General features: G+C 45.5%; 1 protein-coding gene across 3 annotated transcripts in view; it reads right to left on the bottom strand.

Annotated features, from left to right (window-relative positions):
- LOC133275990 (charged multivesicular body protein 3) overlaps window positions 1–13,080 on the bottom strand; it is a 34,358-nt gene extending 21,278 nt beyond the window's left edge. Inside the window, exons 1-3 of one of the 3 annotated variants that reach the window (XM_061466379.1) lie at window positions 12,763–13,080; window positions 10,668–10,807; window positions 558–673 (exon numbers count right to left, since the gene is read on the bottom strand). In XM_061466379.1, the coding sequence (XP_061322363.1) occupies window positions 558–673; window positions 10,668–10,807; window positions 12,763–12,988 (482 nt within the window). In that variant the 5' untranslated portion in view covers window positions 12,989–13,080. Of the gene's footprint in view, window positions 1–557; window positions 674–8,267; window positions 8,470–10,667; window positions 10,808–12,762 lie in introns of those variants that run through there. The other 2 variants (XM_061466409.1, XM_061466390.1) reach the window with 2 other exon arrangements.
- Window positions 13,081–20,113: the final 7,033 nt, after the last annotated feature.

Here is a 20,113-nt window from a genome sequence, read left to right as displayed (position 1 = left end):
AAACAGCAGTGGATCTGGCAGAGCACGCTGTGTGTCGTCAAAGGGTGTGTGCAAGTTTATATAGAAACATGCACATTTGTCAGGGAACAGGATTTGTTCCCTGAGAAACAGGCACTGTTTGGGTGGTTCATGCTCACCTGTGTTTCTCCTTTCCAGATGGCAATGTAGCAACTCTACAACTGGTACAGTTCTCTTACAAGGGCTATATATATATATATATATACAGCTTTGTCCTACGCAAGCAGAATTCTTGTCCCCAGAATTCTTGCCTGGGCTATAAGGCCAAACTCTTCTATCCCTTCCCTTCCACTGCTCTATTACACTTTACATAGTCTAATCATGCATTTCCCACATGGTGCTTTAGGACGCTGCGGGTCTATGTCTATGATACTGATAAATCACGTAATGGAGAATTCTGAACAGACTTCACTAAAGATAAACCCATGAATAAAGCCACCTTCTGTCACAGCTACTTTTACCCACAGGCAGCCCTGCTGCCAGAACACAGCTGAGCCTTAAGATATCCTTTTGATTTAAATAATCCTTTAGGAACATACCTGGGGTCGCTGGAACAGTTAAAAGTGCCGGTACGTATGCCGAATCTTGATACTTTCTTCACCATTTTCTCCCAGTGGACTTTACCCACCAGTGGGCTTCTGTCATTTGCTATGACCTGTTGCCAAAAGGAAGTAACAGTTTAGTGTCACAGTGAGCTTGCTTCCTGAAATAAAGAGCAACTTTCATGAAAACAGAGACGGAGTCACCCTTGATACAGTTCTTCCCTTCTCTCACAACACAGAGTAGGTTTGTGCAATCAGGAACCACACTGAGTATCTTTGGAGAGTGAAGCTCTAAGGCAGAAATACAGTTTCTGCAGACAGACAAAAGTGCAGCATCATTTAAAGTACCCGTTAAGACACTAAAATGAGTGGTACTTAACAAAACCTTTGGGAAAATAACAAAGCTCTCATTAACCACTTGATACGAAAGGAGGCGGATGCAGCAGGTTCCTCTTCTTTGCAGTAAAAAAGACTATTGTTTTATTAGAATTCTCCATGAAGTTACAACATACCAAAGAAATGGTGTCTCAGATTACCTGGTACCAAATTAGGCTGCCAACAGCCATTTCGAAGCAGTGGAAACTAGTGATTAAACTCTCAGATAACACCTAAAAACCCTGATCCCTTCCAGCTTTGCCAGTGACTCACTTGGTAACTTTACATGACTGTTCCACCAACTCCAATGTCCCATCTGCCATTCACTGTGATGTATCCCAAGGTCCAATTTGTTCTAATCTAGTGTATTAAAGTAGTATGTTAGGTTACTTCTGCAGACACAAATGACAAAGAGTAAGTATTTATCCTTTGACTTACAACTATACAGGGAAGGAAAAGAAGGAAAAGAAAGCCCTGCCTGCCTGCAGTTGACAGGTAATTTTGACTGACATGACTGATCATGCTTTATTCCATGAGCTATTCCATTTTCTATTTCAGAAATGCCTCACATGCTTCCGCAGGCTCACTGGCAACCACTTGAAATGTATTTTTATATCAAGGTTTGAATCTCCCATTTGTTAGGGATTTGTTTACCTGCCATTAAACTTCTCCTGATCATTTTCTGGGTTAACAACCTCAAATGTCAGCTTTCCTCTGGAAGTCTGGTTGTCACTGTGAGTAACAGGGCTCCATTACAGGCTGAGATGCAGACCTGCAAACTGTGTCTGGCCTTTGAGACTCAAAATATTATCTGCTTTGTGCTAAGTAGCATCCTCTCAGAAACTTAAGATTCAGAGAATTCACTAAGCGGAACATTCTCCATAGGGAAACAAACTGAAGAAACAGATTACACTGAGCCCAAAATGCTTAAATAAAACCAGAGGTGAGCAGCTGGATTAGAAGCCTTCAAGTTATTCTTAAAACACACACACCACATAGAAAAGCCTTTCTGGTTCACTAAGTGTAATCTTCAAGCATCGATACAACCAGCTGGGGAAGCCTGCTGTATTACTGAGCCTTCTTTGCATCCCCCACTGTAATTGAAGCACTTTGGATAGTTTAAACTTGTTCCTTTCAGGTGCTTCAACTAAAAAAGAAGACATTCCTACAGACTTCTTCACACCAGGATATCCTCAGAGCAACTACGATGTGAGAAATGCATCCAGCAGAGTAAGGAATCACTATGTTTTACTAGTAAGCACAGAAGTGAAACATTGATAACTAGATTCCAACTACTCAGAGACTGGTTTCTTCTGTGTGCATGTTATGACCAAGCCCAGCACAGTCCTTGGGAGTATGCTGATGGTAAGTGCAGAAAGACCAATCCTGTTCAGCTGTTCCTTCTGTCCGATAGCTACAATACTCACTTTAAGTGACAAGATAGACATTTGTTGCAAATACAGTCACCAATATGTTTTACTGTGGGCTTTTTAATACCAGTTTTACTCCCTTCCTATGAAAAAGTCTTTCCCCTTGGAGAAGGTTATTTATGTTGAAGGCAAACAACAGAACCAGCAGTTGTAACTACATAGAGAGAACCCTACTATGGTTTTGCACACTGAAGCTGTGTAAAATTGCTTGGGCTAAGCCTTTTTTGTATCATTATGGCAAAAAAAAAACCAAAACCAACACAAATAAACACATCAATTTAGGCTGCTCCTTGCAGACAACACCCACTTACAATATTGGGAGTTCACCACACAGAAGCAAGGGGCTATGCTTTGGAAAGTAATCATCAACTCTGTGGATGAGGAAGTTGGAGAGAATACTTCAGGTTAAGCAATCACAGTGTAAATCAGTTCAAATTAGAGATAACCTGCAACACTTGTAACAGATTCTATTTAAGAAGTGTGGGTTTTGCTCAGCTAAGAAATTGAGCTTCAAAACCTGTGACCGAGAAAGCAGGAATCTGAATGTGGAAGATGCCTGGAAGTTCCTTAAGTCCAAGGTGTTCAAGCTATCAGGGGTTTATATGTCAAGTCATGTACTTCTTCCTAGCAAGTGCTTCCAAGAAGATGTTAGAAACAGTTTGCAAATCTACAAGGAATGAATAAAGGTCAAAAGGAAAAGCTAGCAAAGAAAGTAAGGGAAAATGAGCAATTCAATTAGACCATACAAAGGATATTACAAGCTGCACCAAAAGGTTTTTCAGGCATGTGAATCAGAGTAGAACAGAGGGAAAAGCAGCAGGATCACCATACAATGACAACAGGGTACAAACGCCAGATCACTTTGTTTTTAAACTGAAATGAATGCTCTGACTCAGTTTTCAGTGCAGAGGAGATGGCTGCCCATGGACAGGTTAGTGCATTGATGGGAAGAGACTGTCATTTGAAGAGGGAACCAAAACTCAAACAATTTAACCTGTGTAAGTAGGTAATTTCAATCTCAGAACTGCAGTGCAATGAGCACATAAAATCACACATGAAGCTGTGAAGGTTTTGTATAAAGCCCTGTCAGACTCATTTACACTGACAGCAGAACAAGAAGTAACTGTATTTAAGAGTCCACCCATTTGATCTCAACAGTATGCAAAACTGTAGAACAGGTTTTAAAGGTGCAAAGACTTCAAGTCATGTTTTCCACCCCTTTCCAGCATGCAATTACTAAAGAGGTATCATTCCTGATTGAGAGTTAAAAATCCATCTCTTCCTGGAGAAAAAGAGCCAAGTTTCAAGAGAAACGGAAGGTAGAACCCTGCCTGTAGTTTGGAAGGGTATCATATATTGTGCCACATGGAAGATTTCCATGCAAACTGGATATAAGCTTTTATAGTGAGTAAAAAAACCAAGCTTTAAACTGAGTAAATAGTCTAAAGCAAGAAAACATCAAAATGCCAGGAAAGTACTAACAGACTTCTTAATATATCTACCTTAGAGCTCAGTTCAGCATATATTCCTATTAATGCCCTCCCTGCAGGAACTCTAAGTGTTCCAAAGCCATCTGTAGATGACATAAACTTGGGAAGCATGGCTGTATGCGAAAGAGGATTGTAATGCACAAATCTTGTAACCCAGAGTGTCAGAAATGAAATTGAATTCAATAATGAGCAGGACACTTGGGGAGTTCATCACTTAGAAACAGCGATGGGAGGAAAAGCTGGGATCTATTAGTTGATTCAAAAGGGACTGTGAGCCTTCGCTAGTAACTGGCTGTGAAATAAGCAAAGCCCAGGATATATTATACCCAACAAAACAAACTTGGTTGATTGATCTCATATACTGGGAGCAGGCATCAGGAGCCAGTGAAACTAAAGGGTGATGTCAATTTAAGTGCAATAGGAACAAATGAGCCAGATGAATACACTGAAGCCAGACATCAGATACACCTTTCCAAGAACAGAACAGTCAGAAGGAGTTTTACACTCAGCCAATTTCTGATTTAAGACAGACAGCAAGACATTTTATAAACACATATTTCACAGTCTAGCAGAGCTGAACTCGCTCATCAAGAAGGCCCCTTGCAGCCATATGCTCTATTTCATTTTAAAGAAATAAAAGACAAAGCTCAGAGGAGAAAGTGTCTTGTATGAGATCAGCTGGGAAACAAACACCTCCTTCAGAGGAACACAAACCCTTTGAGCTTCTCTTAGTATAAGCTTTGTTCACAATCTGTAAAATAACACATGTCAGAGTGAGAGCCAAGGAAGATAACTCAATGAATCCATTAATCATCTTAATGGGCTAGGAGAATCCAACAGGATCACAGTAACCCTGCCATTTAATAACCCCACATCAAGGAGAAGATCTGCTCCCTCGCCTACATCTAACCCAGGCCAAAGGACTGGCTCTGACTGCAGGGTCCAAATTAACTTCCATTTAGGTGAATTCCTGGTGCTTTAGTGGAAGATGCTGGACAGCCCAAGTCCTCACTAAATATCCATCCACAAACCTCCTCTTAAGTCTCAGACGCGTTTCTTCATACTCCATCTGTGAATTTGTGAGGACCACACCGCAGATAAGTTATGCCACCAAGATGTGCACAGTAAAAACGAGAAGACGGGGGTTTGGAAATCTCCTTTATTTGTACATGTTCTGATTGAGTGTTCTTGTTTAGTTTCCACAAACACTTGAGAAGGCGACTTCCAGATACCACAGAGAACAACATGAAAATAGAATTCATCTAGGGACATAGAATACTGAAATTACTGAAATCCTGATTTCAATGGGCATTTGAGTAGGCAGCTTTTGCACTAAAAGAGCTCTCCTGACTTTGAATTTGATAGAACTGTCCCAAAAGAGGCCAGTCAAGAGCATAATTAACAGAATCATTTTGATCTGTATGTTAAAATAGTCATAGTTCTGACATGAAAGAAGCAAACAGACTTTTAAGAGCAAATACCCTGGAGACAGAAAGATACAAACACTTGGAAAAATAGGACAATGTCAGCAAGATACTTTCCCCTCTCTTGCCAAATCCCAAACAAAAGTGTCTTGAGGAGATGCGTCGATACTGCAGTAACTACTTCATGGCTGTCATCAATGCTGCTCCTTGATTTCCAGTTATCAGTAAGGAATAGCTGTATAAATCAGACCTTGTTCAATCTCTTTTAGACAGCTATGTAGAGATTTCCAAACAGGTCACTGTAGCTGATTTGGTGTCAGTATGGTTTGAGGCTCACTCACAACTAAATCACACAGCATGAGAATGAGTCAGAGACAGACAAATGCAGAACAAACCCTTCAAGGTGTTTCAACTCTCATTATTTTCTAGTTCTAGTGAGGATACTGAGTGTCAGACACACCTGCTCAGACCAAGAACACAGTGTTGAACACTCACAAATAGTCAAAACTTGGGTTTACAGCTTAGCCACAAAGACACCAACTCCAGGTGCTCCTCAGCTCTAGGCATGAGGGCACTGTGACAGGTTTAAAATCAGTAGGAAGAACAAAAACCTATTAAATAGACACCTTTTCCTGGAGCAGTCAATCCTCACCGAGCCTCAGCAAGTCAGTCTGTGCATGCAGGAGTACACACATGTAAACTGGGTAACAATCTGTGATTCTGCCAAAGGCAGAAGTGATTTCTAACTTCTGTTATGAACTGGCCAGGTTGTACGTATGGGAGAACTGACAGTCTGGTTTGGCAGTTTCCAAACTGCCAACAGGAAGCCTGTTATTACTGTAAAGAGTCCACGCACTCACTGGAAGACTTTTAGAGATCCACAAAAGTTCAAAGTCCCTGGTCTGTTAATTAAAACTTCTGTGCTCTTCATAGAATGAGAGAATCATAGAATGATTTAGGTTGGAAAGCACCTTAAGATCATCCAGTTCCATGGGCAGGGACACCTCACGCTAGACTGTGTCACCCAAGGCTCTGCCCAACCTGGCCTTGAACACTGCCAAGGATGGAGCATTCACCAGTTCTTTGGGCAGCCTCTGCCAGTGCCTCACCACCCTCACAGTAAAGAACTTCTTCCTTATATCCCCTGTTTCAGTTTAAAACCATCACCCCTTGTCCTATCACTACAGTCCATGAAGAGTCCCTCTCCAGCATCCTTGTAGGCCCCTTCAGATACTGGAAGCTGCTGTGAGGTCACCATGCAGACAGACTTCACAGAACCCTTTATAACCAACAGCTATGCTACAAACTGGCCTGCCCATACAAGAACAGAAGTATTTGGACAATCCTCCTTTAGAAATACAATTCATTTGAAATGGACTGGTGAGTTGCTTAGTAGAAGCATGGAGAAAAGCCCACTTAGTCAAGAGCATGTCAATAATCTGTATGACTGTCTGCATTTGTATTAATCCTGAGACATCTCACTCTGTTTATTATTCAGCATCACGCTGACAAAACTGGATTTCCACTCTTTCCTAGGAACTCACAACTGGTTCAGAATCCACCCATATGGATTAAAGATATCTGGAGGTTTTTGGCTTTTCTGAGAAAGAGACTAAGAAATTAGATCAAAATAAGCAATGACAGAAGACTACATCCATGATAGGATGCAGAAATGAACCACCTTAAAATCCCGTGTAGTTTCTCAAGGGAGGTGGGTGATCTATGCACCAGCCTGAAGAGCTCAGTTAAGCCAGAGGTTGGGAATAAAAGAGCTGCTGGAATGAATTAACATGGATGCCCTGGAATATGAGAACTATTACATTCAAGCTGATGCTATTCTGCACCTCAACTGGGTAGGAAGACTCTCAAGGATACTGACAGTTAAAATCAGGTATCCTTTGGGCAATGATCCTGAAGGGCTACTGGAAAAGACAAAAATACACAAATTATGTAGTCTGAAAGAACTGAGTATTTCTACTTAATTTCTTTGTAGTGGGAACAGCTGAAGCACCTGCAATATTGAGAAGGCAAATAGGAAAAGTACTCATCCTACGTGGAAGGGAAAGAAGGAAAGGAAGGAAAGGAGGGAAGGAAAGAGGGGAAGGAAAGGAGGAAAGGAAAGGAGGGAAGAAGGAAAAGACCACCAAAATCCTGTAGACAGATCCCTGGCCCTGTGACTACACCACCTGAAGAAGAAGCTGAGATGCAGAATAGACCACAGCATTTTACATCCATAATAACATCCTTTGTACCTCTACCAGACCTGAGCAGAAAGTTTCTCCTCCTGTTTCAATGCCCAGAAGAAAGTTCCCTTTACTTCCCTTTACCACTGTGTTACAGTAGAGACTTTTAGACAAAAACAGAGAATAATTTAGCTTTTAGCTTCATTCAAAGAGGGGTTTTATCTGCAGATCATTTACTGCATGCTTTTAGAAAGTCATAATGACTATGACATTATTGGATGTGACAGGCTTCTAGTGACTAACTGCAGAGCATGAGCAGAGTCTGGAGAAGCTAGAACGTTACATGTTACCCCTCTCCAACAAGAGAAGCAGGTCTAGAAGCTACCATTCATCCTACACACCCTCCTTGCCAGCCAAAGAAGTGCACAGCAGCAGCTGGCAAGCGAGAAGAAAGGCATAGAAGGAAAGGTATGAGATCATAAGCTAATAGGAGAAAGAACACGCTGCTGTCTGTGGCTCTATGGAAGCTCTGCATAGGAGCAGAGGGCACCTGTGAACAGCCACATCAGTAAACAAATTACTGCTGAACCCGGATGCTTTGCATGTGGATTTTCAGAGAATAAAGAAACAAAGGCAGGAAATGCCGTTCCTTTCTTTACTTTCTCCAAGGAATTCATCTGGCTGCTGAATTCACATCTGAATTTGTGTCAAACATATCAACTGTTTCCTTTTTGTCCCTTGATTCCGTGCAGACAGCCATGGCTATCACATTGCCAGCCTATGCCACCTTGGAAATGTCACTTACATGCATCAGGAAACAAGAATCATCTTCAGAGTCCCCATCCTCCCATACATCATCACTAAGTGTTCAAACCCAACTGCATTAACAGTCACTGTGCCAGCTGAGCCAGAGCTGTTCCTCTCTCTCCACTGCTTTCCAGCAGCTCCCTGAATAGAAATCCCGGGTCAGGATCCTGGAAAGGATATCGGGATCCTTTCTGCTTCCCAACAGCAGAGCAGGGCAGTGCTCTGACCTTGTCTGCGGTCACCAAACCCATCCACGAGGGAACCTCACTGTGCGCTGTGCCTGTCTAACCGCTGAGCTGATTAACTGGCTGTAAAGTTTCCATAGGACTCCTAATGGTGAAGGAGAAGGCAAGGGAGGGTGATCAAGAGTAAGAACAGGGAAGCGGTGATAAAAACCAGCTCTGCAGGGATGAGGAGTAAGAAAAGAACATGAGAAACCTGTGACAGAACACAGCGAACCAGCACAGGAGTTACCCAGACAGGAGTTACAGTGGGGAAGGGAGCAAAAAGAAACTCAAGAGTGATGAAAACTCCAAAAGCAAGCATGAAAAAGATAAATTGCACATCTCGTGGTTTTCATTGTGGCGAAACAGACAAATAGTGCTCAGCAAGTAAATTATTCAGTAAATTCCACTAATTTTTGTTGTCCACAGCTATTGTGACCAACTGAATAGCTGTGAAATATTCCCAGAATGATGACAACATCCATCACCCCAGAGACATCAAACCACAGCCTATGTGATCTGCTATTATGAAGCCAGATGAAAATATATGAGGATTAAAACTCTGCAAGCAGCAGACAACAGAGCTGCCAGATTTTACTCTTCTGAGCTGCATGGGGAGGGAAAGTTGTTCATAGCATATTCATGCTCCTATTTGTCAACTATCTTGGAGATGTGTAAACTTCCTTTCAACACACTCTCTCTGCTTGAAGAATGCCCTTCTCTATGATTTAAACTTGAAACTTAAGACTCAATAACATCCAAATACATCTTTCCCACAATACAAATGCCATTTCGGCTCTGAAGGTAATCTGTCCTCTCCTGCTCTATTTTAGGGTGAGATCTGATGTGGTGACAGCAGGAAGTCACTAAATCTTGATAATGTATTTAAATAGAAAACATGAACTGAAGGAGACGGGACAAACCAGGCAGGAAAGCTGTCACCTCAACAACGAATTGTCTGAGGCAGAATTCACATTGCCTGATGTGGCTGTCAGCAGGGAACTTACACCTTAAAAAACCTCTATCAACAGAGGAGTTAATGCAGAAAAGCTTTTTTACAGTTTGGTCTGGATTACTTACGTTCTCAAGAGTGATAATAAATAGTTTCAGAATCCTATTTCAGAGAATCATAGAATGGTTTGGGTTGGAAAGGACCTTAAGATCATCCAGTTCCAACCCCCTGCCATGGGCAGGGTCATCTCACACTAGACCATGTCACCCAAGGCTCTGCCCAGCCTGGCCTTGAACACTGCCTGGGATGGAGCATCTACCACTTCTCTGGGCATCCTGTGCCTCACCACCTTCACAGTAAAGAACTTCTTCCTTATATCTAACCTGAACTTCCCATTTCAGATTAAACCCATCACCCCTTGTCCTATCGCTACAGTCCCCAATGAAGAGTCCCTCTCCAGCATCCTTGTAGCCCCCTTCAGATACTGGAAGGCTGCTATGAGGTCTCCACACAGCTCCTCTTCTACAGGGTGAACAGCCCCAATGTTCTCAGACTCTTTGCCAAAGTCTTCCTTTTCCAAATGTTCTTTTCCTCCCATGCAGCCCTGGGGAAGCACGCTTGAAACCAGCGAGCACACAAGCTTTGGGGGAAGGTTAACTTTCAGCTACTGGAATATGTTATGGAAGCAGCACACTGAGATCCCTCCTTTGTGCAGAGGCAACAGAGTTTTTTACAAGTGCTGTAAGCCCCTGAGATAAACAGAAACTTAAACCCCCTGGGTGTGAGCATGTAACGCAACCAAAAGGAAGAGCAACACCAGAAGCACCTCTCCTGTGCCAGCTGAGAGCATCTATACTTCATGCACTTCACACTTACACAAGCTCTTACAACACCAGGGCCAAGTACTTGCAGAGGCTGTGTACTGAAGTGTGTGCTGCTTTGCTTGTTTTCTGGTTCTTAAGTACCTGGTTTTCATAAAGCAATCTACAGAATAACAGGGTTTTTTTTCTCCCTGCCTGTGTAGGAGTGCCTGTCACTTCCCAGCCTGCCTTGGCTTTTTTCAAATGCATTTATTCCTTATGATCTCCCTAATGTAGTTTATCTTTGTCACCATCTCCCTGTTACACACGTTTACTACTAGTTAACAACCCTCATAAATCCTCCTTTGAAACACATCTGGGATGTGGTAAATACATAGAAATAAATGGTCAGATTTCTTTACCTGAACCAGCCAGATCCCATCTTTTGTGTCTTCTACAAGCTCATAGAAGTGCATTTCACCACTGAAGTTTGTACTGGAAACCGATTCAGAAGCCTCTTCTTCCTTGAGAGCCGAATAAAGCTCTCCTTCCATGAGGTCTCCTGAAAAAGAGACAAGTGAAGACATTCAATTCAAACAGCACTCGAGAAGGCTCACTTCATGAATTCTAGTAACAGATTAACTGCATTTCACATGGGTGCTCAAAGAACCTTTTCAGGACAAAGGTAACTGTAAAGGTTTAATTTTGTTTATCACGACTACAACCAACCTGACTTCAGCTGCCAAATGTGATCACACAGATGTACCACACATGTAACTGAGCTCACAGAAGCATAAATTAACATCTTCCAAGCCTCACTCTCTGAAACAACGAGATGCAGTGGCTGCAAGGAGTTTTTATTGCTATATCTTTGCTTTCATTTCATTTTTCATTTCATTCACAGGACACTCATTTTGCAGCAATTTAACGGTGAGAATTCAAACAGCCTCCCAAAATCGCAATCCGTAACTTTGTACCAAAACAAAGCTGTCTGTTGTCCTGTTGCTAGCAAAAACCTCAGCTAGAACACCCAAGCTGCTGGCTTCTGTTTTCACAGTTGGAGAAAGTTCCCCTCAACACCAGTCATAGCGATGTAAAGAGCTCCCAGTAAAACCATCCAGTAACATTTCCTTTGTAACCTCATTTCCCTCTCGCGTTCTGTTTCACAATCATTCCAAATGCTGCTCATGACAAGAAGCATTCTAGTAACTCATCCATTACTTCAAGGATTGAAGTCTTGTCCAGAAAGACCATTTCCTTCAGAAATACAAGTGCTGCAGCTGAAACCCTCGAGGGGTTTCCAAAAGTATTCATAGAATTTAGGGAGAAAAAAAAAAAACAGAAATTAAGGAAAAATGCTGCAAAGCTGGTTGGTGAGAGAAGCGTTTCCATGACATTTGGAGAAGTCAGTTAATGGAGTTTGTTTGGAGTTAAACACTTCCCTGCGGCATATGCAACCCAAACATCATGACATCATGAGAGTACCTGACAGCCAAGGAGTGAAAGGCATTGGAAACAAAAGTGAAATCACCGAATGCTTTTTACTGCTGGGGCAGCAAAGGGAATAAACAGCATCAATAAACAACGAATAAGAAGAGGAAATCAGATTTAAATGCCCAGCATTAGTATCAATTATTTAAAGCATAGTTTTCTAAGGTTATGGCACTCGCTGTGCTCAGCCAAACCCTCCTCTGTCTCTGCCTATCCCGACTACAGGGATTTGGGGATTTCTCTCTGGCCCCTTCCATCATCGATTTCTAAGCAGTAACTCATATCCTCCTGCTTGGCTGGCACGATAGCTATTACATCAGCCCCATCTCCCAGGCCTTGGGGCAGCTCCCTCCAGCCACCCCAGGCCAGCACCCTGCCTCTCAGGATACTTGAGCCGTTCCTCGCATCACCAGAGCTCTTCACCTTTCGCTATTCATCATTCCCCGAAAGTCCACCTCCTTCACCCTGTTTTCCCTACTTCCCAAATGCCTCCCTGCCTTTTTCCAAGCCATTTTCTGCACGTAGGATGTACTTCTGCTCCTCTTCTATCAAAGCGCCACATCCCTCGGTACCCATCCCTCCTGCTATAAAATCACTGCCTTCCTCAGGACCCATCTTGATAGCAAGACCTGTAATAAAATCAGCAAACGGGATTCCAGATGAATACATGAGGGAAACAAGCTGGCCCCGGCTGCAAACAGCGACATAGATGTGGATCCTTTCGTCCTTGTTTATCACAGCACACGACACTCGCCCTCCTCTGTGCCACCACCACCCCGACCCCGACCCGCGTAACCCAGCGGGAAGAAACCCTTGCTCGATGACCCTGCTCACCGAGGCCTTCCCTCCTCGCAGCCCGTTCGGGCTTCCAACGCCACCATGCCCGAGCTTCCCCCCTTTGCCTTCCTCCATCGAACCCCTCCAGCGCCTGGGGTCCTCAGTGTGACCAACCAACTCCCTCCCTAAATTCCCCGTCCGACCGTGGGACGCAGCGTCGGGCTCTCCATCCCAAGGGTCACGGCGTACCTGACTTCTCCACCAGCTCCCGCACATCCTTCTTCTCGGGCAGCCCGGAATGCCCCAACCCTCGGCACTCCAGGATAGTCCGCAGCTTCCTAAAGCTCAACGCCACCGGGTCCACCAGCTGCGTTGCCAGGAACCCGCTCTCGTACCACGCCACGGCCTCGAACACCCTGGCCAGCACGAAGAGCGCCAGGAAGTAGAGCAGCAAACAGCACAGCTTCACCCACATCTTCCCGCCGGGGCTGCCCGCCGAGGGGCCGCCGAGCCGGAGGCCGGGCTGCGGCGGGGCGGAGCGGAGCGGAGCGGAGCGGGGCCGGGGTGCGGGGTGCGTGTAGGGGCGGGGGGGGGGGGGGGAGAGTGTCAGCGCCGCGGGGCCACGGGGCTCCCGCCTCCCTCCCGCCGCTGTCCCCGCCCCGGCGGAGCCGCCGGTGGAGACATAACAAGTGACGTGAGCAGCCGGGGACGGCGGAGGGCGGGGAACGGAGGGAGCGCGGGGTGCGGGGACCCGGTAGTGCCGTGGCCCCGCGGTGATTCAGCACCGGGCGCGGATGTGGATCGCCCCCGGCATCAAGTTGGGACCCAGAGATTTTTATACATATATAAATACATATATACACACACACCTATTTATATGTCTTACATACATAGTATTTTATATATATATACACCTATTTTATATGTCTTACATGTATAGTATTTATATATATATCCCTCCGGTGGAGAGGTCGTTGGGTCAGTCAGTTTGAATGTGGCTCAGTGGAAACGATTTATGTGGACTCAGGGTGCTGAGCCCTCCATCTCTTGCATCCACGCACCAGCCCCGCTCCCAGCTCTTCACTGGATGAAGTGAAATCATCTGCCCAGGTTAAAATCTGCATTCTGCAGCTTCTACTCTGCTCCTGTGAGACCCCACTTGCAGCACTGTGGGCAGCTGTGGTGTCCGTAGCGTAAGAAGGACATGGAGCTGTTGGAGGCCACGAGGATGATCGGGGACTGGAGCACCTCCCGTATGAAGACAGGCTGAGAAAGCTGGGACTGTTCAGCCTGGAGAAGAAAAGGCTGCGTGGAGACCTCATAGCAGCCTTCCAGTATCTGAAGGGGGCCTATAGGGATGCTGGGGAGGGACTCTTCATTAGGGACTGTAGCAATAGGACAAAGGGTTATGGATTCAAACTGAAACAAGGGAAGTTTAGATTGGATATAAGGAAGAAGTTCTTTAGGGGTGATGAGGCACTGGAGTGGGTTGCCCAAGGAAGTTGTGAATGCTCCATCCTGGTCAGTGTTCAAGGCCAGATTGGACAGAGCCTTGGGTGACATGGTCTAGTGTGAGGTGTCCCTGCCCATGGCAGGGGGGTTGGAACTGGATGATCTTAAGGTCCTTTCCAACCCTAGCTATGCTATGATTCTATGATTCCCACTGGCATTCGAGCACTCAGAGCTTGTTGGTGAAATTGGGCCTATTCCTCACACTGGAAACACGTGGAGTGCAGCGTGCCGGGTTCTGTGCTTGGGCCACACACGTGGGCCTAGATGGACTTGATCTGATGGATCTTGATGATCTTAAAGGTCTTTTTCAGCCAAGTGCATTCCTCTAAGTGGATCCACAAACCATCATCCCAGGCTACACAACAAGTGCTCATCTGCAACGATACAATTTAGTCTGCTGCAAAAAACACCCCCATGCTAAATTCAAGCTGCTGCTTTGAGACCCAGGCTCTCCTCGGAAGGAAACTCAACACTTCTTTTGTATGTTTAGTTATTTTAAGACTTCATCATTTGCATGAAAATTGCCAGCTCATACAGATGAGGACAGAAATAGCACAGCTTAATTCTAACAACACTGACAACCCCCAGAGTATACACACTGAACTCACTGTGCTATTGCATTGCAAAAGGGCACATTAATATTGACCTGCAGAAAGCATTTAAATGGTTGTACTCCTCAGAGCCTCTAAAACACATTTACAGGGTTCCCAGTGTGCTGGTTTGATTTAAAAGGGAAAAAAACCCAAACCAACGCCAGGTTCAGCCTGTTTGGTCACACAGCCACCATGGCCTCCTTGAGAAGAAAGATCATGGCACTTTTCTTCAGTAAAGGGGAAGAGTGGAGGGATGGCAGAAGTAGCTACTCTCAGACTGAGCCCTCATGGGCTGCTAAATGTTGTGTCTCGCACTGGCAGTCAACTAAAACACTATTCGTCAGAATTTTATGTGAAAAAAGATGAGAGGTGGGCTGCAAACGCTGTCTCTGCTGATGCAGCTTCATTGGGGAGCAGCATAAGAAGGACAAGAACCTGTTAGAGCAAGTCCAGAGGAGTCCATGAAGAGGCTGCGAAGGCTGGAGCAGCTCTCCTCTGGAGCCAGGCTGAGAGAGCTGGGCTGGTTCAGCCTCGAGAAGAGAAGGCTCCTAAGGGGAGACCTTAGAGCAGCTCCAGTGCCTAAAGGGGCTACAGGAAGCCTGGAGAGGGGCTTGGGACAAGGGCCTGTAGGGACAGGACAAGGGGAATGGCTTTAACCTGCCAGAAGGGAGACTGAGATGAGCTCTTAGGCAGAAGCTCTTCCCTGTGAGGGTGCTGAGGCGCTGGCACAGGGTGTCCAGAGAAGCTGTGGCTGCCCCATCCCTGGCAGTGTTCAAGGCCAGGTTGGACACAGGGGCTTGGAGCAAGCTGCTCTAGTGGAAGGTGTCCCTGCCTGTGGCAGGGGTTGGAACTGGATGAGCTTTAAGGTCCTTTCCAATTCAAACCAGCCTGTGATTAAACGCAAAGGGATTTCAGCAGCTCAGCTGGGTTTGGGTGAGGGGTCCAGCTGCAACAGAACATACCAGACACACAGTCCAGTGCCTCTGGTATGGAGCTGAAGTGCTTCTCCCTCTTTCAACACCTCTGCAGTTTGGTGAACTCTGTTCAGCAGGGCCAGGGCCCATCTCCCAAAGTGTTGATAAGATAAATCCATTTCCCCATCAAAAGCACAAGAGGTGGTTTTCTTACTGCAGCTGCCAGAGCCAAGGGACTTCCACAAACCACACAGTTACCACTACCAGTTGTGAGGGCAGAGGCAGGCTGTCTCAGCCCTGAAAGCACACACCAACACAGTTAACAGAGTTATTTTTCAGCAGTGTTTTGAAGGCCCATTTCTTTTGTCTCAAATACAAGATCTCCCTACCTTTCATTTCAAGTGGCAGCTCGAGTGTATGTGAAGTGATGGGTGGGTGGAAGAGATGCGTGTTGGGCACTTGAAGAGGAACTTTGTGTATTTAACTTTGGTTTGAAAAGGTATTGTTGGTTTTTTTTATGCTGGTTGGTTTGTTTTTCATGAGCACCGCAGAGCTCTCTGCCCCTGAGCCCTGTGGTTCTCCCCTGCAGCTTATTCCATACAATCACAGAATAGTTTGGGTTGTAAAGGACCTTAAGATCATCCAGTTCCAAGCCCCCTGCCATGGGCAGGGACACCTCACACTAGACCAGGCTGCTCCAAGCCCCATCCAATCTGGCCTGAATTTGGGGTTGCCCTCGCTCCCTCCAGCAGGAAACACCCTCAACAATCATGAGCCTACGCTCAAAGCTAAACTATTTGTGACACCAGCTGCTGGGGAGGCTGTCACCAATATGTCACTTCCTAATGCTCCTGGGCTGAGTTAAACCAATTCCTCACATTCCCCAGTGGTAACTGATGATGAGTGCCCTGCAGAGATGGAGTTTATCAGCTGCCAAAACTCAAACCCCTGCAGTCGTTCCCAGAAAGTAAAAATGATGCTTCGAACCAGGACTTGAAACCTGCCAGAAAAACCCAAAGCAAAACAGCTGCCAACGCAGAAGCACCTGGGGAACAAGGCAGGACAATGGCAGGGCTGCAAATGAAGAGAGGGGACGGGTATGACCAAGAGCTGCTGGTGAGGAGCTCATCAAAGGCTTGGCAGAGAGAACCCAGACTGATCTGGTTTCTCTCTGGCCATCTCTTTCCTCCCACCTTTACATCCATGTTTTACTGAGCTGATCCTACCAGAGAATGTTGTATGTTCTTTGTTGGTTTCCAGCTGCAACCCAGAACATCCTTGACATGTCACCTGCAAACCATTATTCAGGGGGTTTTAATTCTCTGGAAAATGAGGATATCTTAACAATGAATTACAATTCATTTGGACTGAAGACAGAGATGACACACGCTGACATCTTTAAAGACCCCAGGGTTAACTCTGCCTAATGAACAGCATTAAACAGTCATCAGTCCTGTGCTCATAGAGCAAATATTACGAATGGGAAGAGAATGAAGAACATAAATTCCACCTTTAAGAAATAAAACCTGAATCAGGGATTTGCTTTTAAACAATTTTGGCAGTAAGAATTTTGTACTCAGATTTATGAGAGAATGAAATCAAATCCTGAGGCTGGAACAGCATCTTCTCCTGTCAAGCAGCCAAATCTGAAGGTTCTGCTGCCTGTTGATAAATGGCAAGGATTCCCCCTCCTCCCCTGTTCTCTGCTAGAAGCAGTTCTGAATTGGGACAATAATCCACTTCCCAGACTCTTATGGGGAACATTCAGAAAAGTATTGTCACTTTGAACAGTGAAACTAAGGACTGAAAATCTCAATTCAATCCCTTCTCATGTTAAAATATTATCAGACCCTTCTTTTGGGACAGTTTATGGTACCACATATCAACATCAACTTCAGCAAAGTAATATTTAAAGTACCCAAAACCTGGTTTTCCTACAAGCCAGCCAATGCAATTGACAGTTGATATCATAGAGTCTCTTGATGTACTTCTTAAACAAAGGTGCATCTCAACACACTTTTGTGTGATATGAAACAGTGGCATTATCAGATATTAAAGAAACTTGTCATTATCTGATATTAAACAAACCAGCAAGCCTGCCTGAGAGTCTCAAAGCGAGACAAGAGCAGCCCAGATATTGTTTTGTGTACGTCAAGGAATTTTCAATCAAGAGGCCAAATTGAAGCAATTTAATATATAGGTGTTAATGTGTAATAAAATGACCAATATTTGACACCTTAGATGAAGTTCAGCTCTTTGGATGATCCAATAGTGACTCACTTGGTAGTTCAGGTTGGACAGGATCTCAGGCAGCTATAAATTCCAACCTGCTCGACACAGGCTCAGCTGTGACACTAGAACAGGTTGCTCATGGCTTTATGCAGTCTGCAGTGTTGCCTGACAGTCACCCCCTCTTTTCTGGTGTCAATTTTCCTTGCCTGCAAGCATCCAGTAGTCAAACAGCACAGAAATGTGCATCAGTTGAGGCCAAGCCAACCTACAGGAGCAGAATACATCAATTAAAGCTTACACTATAACCCCTAGGCAGTTGGTATTTTCTTTTAAGAGTGACAAACTATTTGTTGTCCCCTGGAGAAGTGAGGCTCTGTTTAATGACCCCCCCCCCCCCCAATAAATACAGACAATACCTTGCTCAAATGTGCTGAGATGACCAAAAAGCCCAATAGTGGTAAAGAATGGAACAAGTTAAACCACTGTACTAATGACCTAAGAAATGAGAAGGTTGTGCTCATCTTTAAACATCATCTATGTTAACATAAAGAGCAAGAACACAAACAAACGTAGCAGTTTGGGTCTAAATCAGACAGAACAAAGGTGACTTGTAACCATCTCCTGTGTTTTTATGATGGAGATGTCTGGATTTTCTTGTCCTCTGTGGGCATAGATGAAGCAACATTGTCCCAGCCTCAGACCAAATACCACTTTTCCAGTCAGCTTTGTCCAGGTTTATAAGAAGCTTCGGTTGTACCATGCTACAGAAAACATAAGAGTTGTATGTGGCTTGTGCTGCTGTTTCCAGCACTGACACTGAAGTGTGTTAAACAAATGGTGCTCGAGCTGAGACACTTCTTTTGAGCAGTTTTACCAGACGTGTGTCAGCTGCATGACTTCACTCTGTAAGTCAACAGAAAACCCAGGAGGAAGTTTAATGAACAAATTAACAACTTAATGACAGGCTGAATGTTGTTTCTGGCATGCCAGGCTTCTCAGTGCAGCCCTGACTCTTCACAGAATCAGCTAGGTTGGAAAAGACCTTTAAGATCATTGAGTCCAACTTTATGCTCTTGTAAGACCTCACTTGGAGCACTGTGTGCAGTTCTGGTGTCCTCAGCATAAAAAGGACATGGAAATGTTGGAGCAAGTCCAGAGAAGGCCACGAGGATGATCAGGGACTGGAGCACCTCCTGTATGAAGATAGGCTGAGAAAGTTGGGGCTGTTCAGCCTGGAGAAGGGAAGGCTGCATGGAGACCTCATAGCAGCCTTCCAGTATCTGAAGGGGGCTATAGGGATGCTGGGGAGGGACTCTTCATTAGAGACTCTAGTGATAGTACAAGGGGTGATGGGTTAAAACTTAAACAGGGGAAGTTTAGATTGGATATAAGGAAGAAGTTCTTTACTGTGAGGGTGGTGAGGCACCGGAATGGGTTGCCCAGGGAATGCTCCATCCCTGGCAATGTTCAAGGCCAGGGTAGACAGAGCCCTGGGTGACATGATTTAGTGTGAGGTGTCCCTGCCCATGGCAGGGGGGTTGGAACTGGATGATCTTAAGATCTTTTCCAACCCAAACCGTTCTGTGATTCTATGATTCTATCCCACCACTGCCAAGGTCACCACTAACCAATGGCACTGAGGCCTCGTCTCCACGGTGTGTGAACACTTGCAGACGGTGACTCCAGCCCTGCCCTGGGCAGCCTGTTCCAATGCCTGAGCACCCTCTGGGGAAGGAATTGTTCCTCAGCTCCATCTAAACCTGCCCTGGTGCAGCTTGAGGCCGTTTCCTCTTGTCCCGTTCCTTGGGAGCAGAGCCCAGCCCCTCCTGGCTCCATCCTCCTGTCAGGCACTTGTAGGCAGCAATCAGGTCCCCCCCCGAGCCTTCTCTTCTCCAGAGTGAACCCCCCAGGTCCCTCAGCCGTTCCCCATCACACTTGTGCTCCAGGCCCTGCACCAGCTCCGTGCCCTTCTCTGGCCCCGCTCCAGCACCTCAAGGTCTCTCTTGTAGTGAGGGACCCAGAACTGAACACAGGATTCGAGGTGCGGCCTCACCAGTGCCCAGCACAGGGGATGATGACTTTCATGCTCCTGCAGACATACCTGTTCTTCGCTATGTACTTGTGCAACGCGTCCCTGGCAGTGACACCCCCCCCCCCTACTCCTGGTCCCCCACAGACGCGCCGTTTACCTCAGCCCTGGCCCTACACCCTCCGGTCGCCAAGGCAACAGCGCCCTCCCTCAGGACCCCGCTCTTAGCTGCCTGCCTTCCTGCCTGCGCCGCTGCCGCTCGATGATCCCCTCTCCCCGCCGCCTGCTCCATGGGCCACCTCACCGGAACAAAACCTAGC

This window comes from Pezoporus flaviventris, unplaced genomic scaffold, assembly GCF_033815535.1.
Source record: "Pezoporus flaviventris isolate CSIRO_AGI_PZ_B2104156 unplaced genomic scaffold, CSIRO_AGI_Pfla_v1 ptg000002l, whole genome shotgun sequence".
In the NCBI taxonomy this organism is placed as follows: domain Eukaryota; kingdom Metazoa; phylum Chordata; class Aves; order Psittaciformes; family Psittacidae; genus Pezoporus; species Pezoporus flaviventris.
Note: the sequence above shows the minus strand (reverse complement) of the source record. Positions and strands in the feature narration are given on the sequence as shown.